At 37.1% G+C, this 8,233-nt stretch overlaps 1 protein-coding gene across 1 annotated transcript; it reads left to right on the forward strand.

Annotated features, from left to right (window-relative positions):
- The first annotated feature begins 1,304 nt into the window (after positions 1 to 1,304).
- On the forward strand, positions 1,305 to 3,379 carry LOC144446727 (uncharacterized). The gene is made up of 2 exons (XM_078136548.1): positions 1,305 to 1,971; positions 2,429 to 3,379. Exons 1-2 carry the CDS (start codon positions 1,449 to 1,451, stop codon positions 2,848 to 2,850), a joined length of 945 nt encoding a protein of 314 aa, XP_077992674.1. The 5' UTR covers positions 1,305 to 1,448; the 3' UTR covers positions 2,851 to 3,379.
- The last annotated feature ends 4,854 nt before the right edge of the window (positions 3,380 to 8,233 follow it).

An 8,233-nucleotide genomic window follows, 5' to 3' on the forward strand; every position in this document is an offset into this window, starting at 1 on the left:
CCCGCAATACAAACTGCGCCTATTCTGGGAAAGGTCGGAAATTGTAACTGGTGAGAAATGTCACAAAACAACATAGAATATCTTCTGTATTTAGTTGAATATGTGTTCACATTCAGTGCTTTCTTCCTACCTCTATAGTGTTTCTAACTAGGTCTAAGTTTGAAGTAAACACATCCATCATCGGGCGACGCTTCTGTTGGGCAAACATATTATGGATAGATGTGTTTAAGCACTCATAGAGAAGTCATTTGTAGCATATATATTAAATTCTTGTTAAATGACTATTTCCATCTAAGTTGGCGATCTCATTATCACTAGTGCTGTGTCGATGATCAGTCTAGCGTTAAAAAACCAGCCAATCCATACTTTGACGGTTTCCGTTTCGGTCCTCGCCTTGGGAATACTCACGATCATAAACACCTTGTCGACGAGACATCAACCTAATCTTTAAGATGCTACCGAATTACGCATTCTTCATCTCTCGCAACTTCTATCCCAATCACACCTTGGTAGCCTCAGTTGTGCGTAAAATATTGTACATTTCATACAGATTATTTTCAAAAAAATAAACTTTTGTTTTTTATTTAGAGACCGACAAGATATCCTTGGGGTAATTCTGAATTGAAACAGTACTGTTGTTACAAAGAACACTAAAGCTTATTGAAGCCATTCAAAGCCTCTGTAACTATTCCATATGCTAAGCGGAGTTTATTCCTTTGATCAAGCCGTAAATTCTGTGTTCCTGGCGCCTCTGTTGTGGCCGAGCTTGTCTGTTCCATTGGTAAACGATGACAAACCATGATAGATTATTTGTCGGGCCAATTAGCTCTGGCTTGGTCTGAGGGTAATTGATCACCTAAAGGGGTGTGTACCCACTGCAAATAAGTTCTTTATGTTCATGAATAAAATTTGATAAGCCTATTCACATGCAGCTTAGGCCCAGCTAAGTCTTTTGATGGCGAGGGATGCTTGCGGGCACACAATCATACCATACTCGGGGACAATAGCCGTGTAGTCGCCCGCCCATACTTTAACTTACACTGAATATAATTGCAAATAGATTGGCCAATCGACACCGTTGTTTATGAGCCAGCTAATCTTGTGTAAACGAGCCGACCACTCGATTCGCCTGCACAGCATCCATTCATACTGTATATTAGTAGTATTTATACTGCACTTAGGAAATATGAAGTCGCATGATTAGCCGCGTCATACACTCGCCAAGTTGTGATTGGGCGCAACATGAGAGAGCTAAAGTATACAATTATGTAAATGTAGGCGGACTTCAACAGTGTAACCTTGTCTGCTCTACTCACCTCGATATTTTATATTCGGCTTATTAATGGTCACTTTTCCCCTTAGCAAGCCAAGGGGAACAGCTATCGAGACAAATAGCAAGTGAACGCTTCCTGACTGAAAAGTTGACTTGTTGAGTTTACATATTAACAATGTCGCAGAATTCGTTGACTTTCAGTAGTAACTCTGCATTCTATAAACTTGATTCCCCTTCTAACACCAATAACAGCGACAATTCTAACGCTAGTTGCAGCTCCCTTGGTGGAAGAGATAGTCCGAGTTACGACACCGGTGAGAACACTCGTGTTCCAATGACAACGTCTACGACAGGAGCAGCGACAATAACGGGGAGCAGTTCAACTGACTTCAACTCAGCTGTACCAGAAAACATAGCATTCAGTGTGGCTTCTATTATTCGGCAACGGGGTTCGGAAACTCAGAAAATGGACTCAGAGGTATCGAAAGAATCTCGTCGCCCTGTTTCTACTAGTACAGTTCCTTCGTCCTTCAGTGTCGAAGGAATCCTGAGTAAACCAAACCCCTCAAGTAAAGACAACACATGTAAACCAAAAGATAACGAGATACCCTTGTCATCATCCACTACCAAGTCATCGGCATGGACCACGGCTACGTTCCACTGGTTGGATTCATCATTTTCACCGTCATCGAACGGACGTAAGTAATATACTAGTACTATCTTGTTTGTTTATTTGTTCTCTAATTACCTGGCTTAACTTCAAGGGCTTCATTTATTTCGTTTATTTAAAGGAAACACGTATTTGTGCATTGCTTTAAAGCGTTTTGTTGCAAAGTTTGTATTTTTGAAAAATAAAAGAGAGAGGACACGCACCTTACATTTATGACATGGTCAACGGGTGCTATTAAGTTGAACAGTTTATGACATCGGTGGGAACTGGTTGTAATTCGGAGGCCTGCATATTGTCTTGGTCGACTCTCCGATTTGGTATGTCATGTTGGTGGACCAGATGCCCTTCTAATTAAAACTATAACACGATAAGCTTTCATGTGTCTCCATAGTAAGAGTGTGTTTGTCTCAAAACATCGACCAAACGGGTGATACTATATGGCTTTATCTTTCTCACTATGTCAATGTCGTCTGTCTCCGCTACAGGTTCGTCGCCACCGAAGGTCTGCACTTTGCGAAAGCACAAAACTAATCGAAAACCCAGAACTCCCTTTACGACGTCTCAGTTGCTGGCATTAGAACGTAAATTTCGACAGAAGCAGTACCTATCAATTGCCGAAAGAGCGGAGTTCTCAGCCTCTCTAAATCTCACAGAGACACAAGTCAAGATCTGGTTCCAAAATAGACGTGCTAAGGCCAAAAGACTCCAAGAGGCTGAACTCGAAAAACTTAAAATGGCTGCCAAGCCACTTCTACCTCCGACAATTGGTGTTCCTTTCCCTGGTGGTGCACCGGGATTTTATGCTTCTGCCCCGTATTTCCGATCACAAATACCAACCCAGCCTTTTCATCTACCAGCATATGGTTTGTACCCAATGGCACACCATGCAGGCTATGTATATCCATAGGAAAACGGAATAACTTTCATGGGTATGTCCTTTGTATACTTTGCCATGAAGAACCTAGTCATTTTAAAAGTCTGCTCACTGTATGATGGATGACCAAGAGATGGACCGAGTTTGTGGACCTAAGTGTGCGGTAAAAGCAATTGCTTGTACTCCGGAATCAACCGTGACTCATAAACTGTCATGTGTTTGCCTAGACTGGTTGTTATTACAGTTAGAATATGGCCAATTCTGACATTACATATTTTGACTTGATGTGTATGAACAGAGAGGAGAGCCACGACTTAGCGGTAAGACCGATAGGATCATTATCGAATATTTTTTATGTAAATAGGGTAACCTTTCATGACATTTTAAACTTTCGTCTTTTCGTTTAAAAGCACGACAGATTGTTTTCAAACTATTGGTTTCCAACTCGAGTGACGTGCACTTTAAAAAACTAGACTAAGTGAAGAGACTTGTATTCTATGTTTTCACAATCTTGAACTCATATAGTAAAACAAACTTACTTGTAACAACATTGTAATGTAAGAAATAGTTTTTTTTTAATTGAAAAGACTACTTTAATTGTGATTCATAGTCATGACGCAATGTATTAAATTAAGGTAATATATATATTATCATGTGAAAATATCAGTGTCTACAAGTTCCTTATTTTAGCCCCTATCCCCAATATTGCCATATGTTTTTCGATGATCATCCAAATCCGTTGATATCAACTATGCTTGTGTCCGTCCTTCTCTCCCAATCCCGCAAGAGTTGCAATTTGTAAACGCTGACCACAACACAAAATATGTGGGGAAAATGAAGTTCTTCTAAGTTTCCAGTATTAATTTGTATTTTTTAGTGTAAAAATGTATTTTACTTAAAGCCTCTGAAATCTTGTCCTCTTCAGATTTAAAAGTTCATATTCTGGTGTTACATTGATGATTTGGAGTCGTGGGTGGTTAATAGTCTTTGCGAAGCAAACGCGCTTGAAAATTCATTTGTTCGTCCCTTTGATTAAGGTCTTTAGTGTACAGCGACATGGAAAATAGCAAACGAATGTACAATACTTATGCTTGGACGGCGAAATCGAACCGATCACCACGACAAAGACACGGTGGTCTCTTACTTTGCGTTCACCCAATTTTGAAAGTTGAAGTTCCGGGAGTAAATTGACAATGTGTATTTCAAATACATTAATTATCGATACCACAGCTTTTTACCCAAATATCGAATATATCGCTATTATGACTGAAACAAGTTCAAAGCCGGTGAATGTGGATTAGGAGGTAAATTACCATGATTGTATACACAATAAATAATCCATAGTAATAACAGATTCACATCAAGTAGTAGTATTCTAAATCTCGATATATGTTTACAATTATATTTACGAATTCGTTCTATATGTAGTTTGAGTGTTGGTATAAGCTTAGATCCAAACCACGCAGTACAGACAGAAAATCCTATCAGAAACCGAAAAACTTGCTCATCATTATCACAGAAAGGTCAAAATTAAGATAAAAGATGTCGTACTTAATTTGTTAATCAATAATTCAAACAAAATGATCAGACCAAGAAAGTAATTTAAAAAAATCAACAAAGGACAACACAACACAACACAACACAACACAACACAACACAACACGACACAACACAACACAACACAACACAACACAACACAACACAACACAACACAACACAACACACAAACTTGACTTTGTTAACTTATTATACAGACTTGGATCTTTAATTCAAAACTGATTATTAAAGTATCTATACTTTCGCGAAATCTCAATCTTTTGATCAAGTAGAACATTAAAATCAGTATAGTATGTTAGTTTTTGTGAATTATCGCCCGCCAGAATCACATCGAAATTCTGAACGATTGTTTAGTCCAAAGTAAACGATTCATGTTTGATAAATGACAACATTCTTATTTTCAAATCGTGAAATCGATTAAAGTAAAGCGTTATGCCATTACATATTTTTGAGATGGTAATTACATGGATAGTAACATCTCGTCCGTGAATGAATTACACGATAGTATCTTGTCATATCACTGCTTAATACAGTCAGCTGTTGGCTGTTTCGATCAAAGCTCTTTTGACGAGTAATCCTTTAACGAGTCACTTCATCCTTGCTTCGTTTGCGTTAATTGTTTATTCTTCTAATTACCAAATCAACAAACTCGTATTGTGCCAGTTGTGTGGTTCATTTCTTGAATGTGTATATTCGAACAATAATTCGTAACAGGTTGTGTTCATTTCACAATGTATGTGATTAGGGCATTTCGCATCTTTCACCAGGCCGTTGTAACAGGTTGTCTTCAACTTCATTAATTTCGCTTTATGTGAAATTAACAAACGGTTTAAATAGGTTAATGCAATACAACTTGTATGGATACAAAATTACAAGAATATTCAATATCGGTCTATTATTCCCACTATAGTTGTTAATGAGATCGCCAGTATTTCATCCACTTAGACACCAATGTGTGTACTCTCCCAACAGCCTGGTATTTAGTTCATTGTAATATTTAAGAAGGCTTTAATGTAATTAATACTAATTAGTCAAATTGGGATGAAAATATTTCTTTAAACAATTGTAGCGCTTTAACCCTTCCTCTTCCTTTTTGTTAAAAATTAAAGGAATAATAATTCCAGGATGAATTACAGACACCGTCATAGGAATGTTTAACACTACATCGCTGATGCTCAGAGTGAAACTGTAATCGTAGTCACTTTGGTTCTTCCTTTCCTCTATATCATGTTTAGAGTCATTACTCTTGCACTCCCCAAAGCCTTTAATAGTTTAAGATACTTACAAACACAAGTCATTGAGTGTTCATTTCCTATTAATGATACCTCGGTTTGCATAGTGCCAACTTTAGCTTCAAGTATTTGCTTACAGTTAGACTTGCTTTCTTTGTTGCTTTATTTGTTTAGATAGCCATTTAAACGTTATCGTTCACTTGCAATATGACAGTAAAACGAGTGTAATAAATATACTCAGTTGTTGTTATGAAATAATCGACTGAAATTAACACTAAGGTGATTTTGTTTTATTCGTGTTTGTATGTCAAACCTAATATCAATTTAAGTGTTGCAACTTGACACGCAAATTGTCACTGTGGATTTTGACAAGTAAAATTGTCACTGTGGATTTTGACACGTAAAATTGTCACTATGGATTTCCAGTGTTGTATTAGTCCAAGTACTTACGTCACTTATTTAAAACGTAGGTTTTTCATTTCGACATTGCTGTAGTTGTGTGCCGTGTGTATATTGAAAGAAACGACACACGGAGTAAATTCATGTGGAGTGCTATAATGAAAACCTGGGCCTTAGATTAACAAATAACTGTCGTATTTTCTATGTTTGTTAATCTAACTAGGTTTTTCTAAGTTGTGATATTTAGGTTCAAAAGTAAGACAATAGATCTATCAAATATTCTTTAAAATGATTTTCGTTCTCTTGTTCTCAGTTTTTACCGAGAAATTTAAAAATACATATGTACTTTGTTTTCGTTTACTTTTTGACGTGTAAAACCTCACCGCGCATTTTTTCAAAAGAAGAGGCCATATTTGTTACTCCCTGAGGACAGTCCAGAGATGTGATATCGAATAAGCTATCGTTTTAATTTGACAGCGGATATGAATGTGTATTTCTCCGTATTTCGTTTCTGGACACGTACGGACTCGGAAACTCAAACTGTTAAACTGCAGACCATGACTTGGGGACCGTGTGATAATTTCGGTGTTTGCATACTGTAGAGGTTTCAGTTGGTCGCGCTGGCACGTTTGTAACGCCCATATATTGAGAACAACTGAGTGATTTACAACTAGTCAGTCTACAATATGGAAGGCTAGGTGTAAAAACCCAACTCGTCACATTCATTAAGCTTAGAAAATACCACGCTTCTTTATTGTAAGATTGAAAAACGTGGCACCCGTTTTGGTAATAGCTTTCAACCGTGCCGACCTAATGTCCTCAGTGTAAACTTATGAGCTTTTTCATGTAGACTTTAAAAGAAATGCAGCACTTCACTGGTTGGGTGAACCAGATGTTATAAAACTGGCAATGTCCTCAAATAGAACACTTACAAGTTAAAAGTAGTTTACATAAAATGTTCGAAATTACGTTGGAACTTTGCTCATGTTTCTAAAGCTTCGCTGTTCTTTTAAAATCAAGAATTAAGAATGTTGGAAGACCCTAAAATGACGAGTTGATGTATCAATACTAATGGCGATAGAAGGAGCTGACAAAGGTATGACTGCATTGTACCAGAAGCGGTCACGTTGAATTCACTGTGTTGGTCAGTACATACCAATGTCTCTGTAAACTGTACTTACAGCTCGCCCTAACAAATTATTGCATTTTCATTACTCTACTTTTTATTACAGTTTATTTTTATGGCGATTAATATAATGCAGTGTTCTTTGTCTCGTTGGTTAAACGATTTCAACTAATGGCTGTCATTTTGCCTCAGACACGCAAGTACACTTTTACTGCTATAAACCATAATGGCCGTCAGCTATCTACTATTCGATTAATCTGAAAGAAAATGAACTCGTTAAGAATAGAATTAAAATGACTAAATCGTTGTCTATGTACCATCTTTTCTATACCTGCTCCCTGTAAGCCTTATATGGAGGGTACAACGCGGCGAGATCTCAGAAATGTTCATCTCGGTTTTCGAAAAAAAAATGTCGAGGTGTGTGTCTGTTGATAGCTGAAAATACGGTTAGAAAGGGAGAGGGAGTTATCTTGTGAGACAAAATTATATGTTAAAGATGAAGAAAATATTTACTAAATAATAGTATTTCATTTTGGTGGCAGACAATGAGTTGAAGATAGTGTGCCCTTTGATTCGTTTCATTGACAACCGTAATGTGATGTCTAAGAACGGCTATTTATTGTGTATCTTTATCGGTAGTTGAAGAAGGTAACATAAATATACATAAACATGAAAACACAAATAAAACTTTAAAGGGTATACGAATGAGAGTAGGACATGTACAATTGATAAGGATAAAGGACAGGATGAATAGAAGTCCAGAACTGAGTTTACATTTGTTGCTTAAAATTGTGTTTGTTACGCCGGATATCCAAATGTGTGCATGGTTTCTCTGCGATTATACAGTATATGGGAGAACCATGCATTGCTGTACTCAACGTATTTTATAGAAGAGACAGAAGAACTTATGCTACTAATGTCATGCCACATTCTTCGTTTCCGGAAATAATAATAAACTCAACTTTGTTTTAATTTCTTCAAAGTTTCCCCTATCACACGAACTTAACGGACCATGCAGTAAGTTGGCCGTTTTTTTCACAACTACAAACTTGACAAACCTTTCCGAACTCACATGAGCAGAATAACAAATTAATGACATTGT

The sequence above is a fragment of the Glandiceps talaboti genome, chromosome 15 (assembly GCF_964340395.1).
Source record: "Glandiceps talaboti chromosome 15, keGlaTala1.1, whole genome shotgun sequence".
NCBI lineage: Eukaryota > Metazoa > Hemichordata > Enteropneusta > Spengelidae > Glandiceps > Glandiceps talaboti.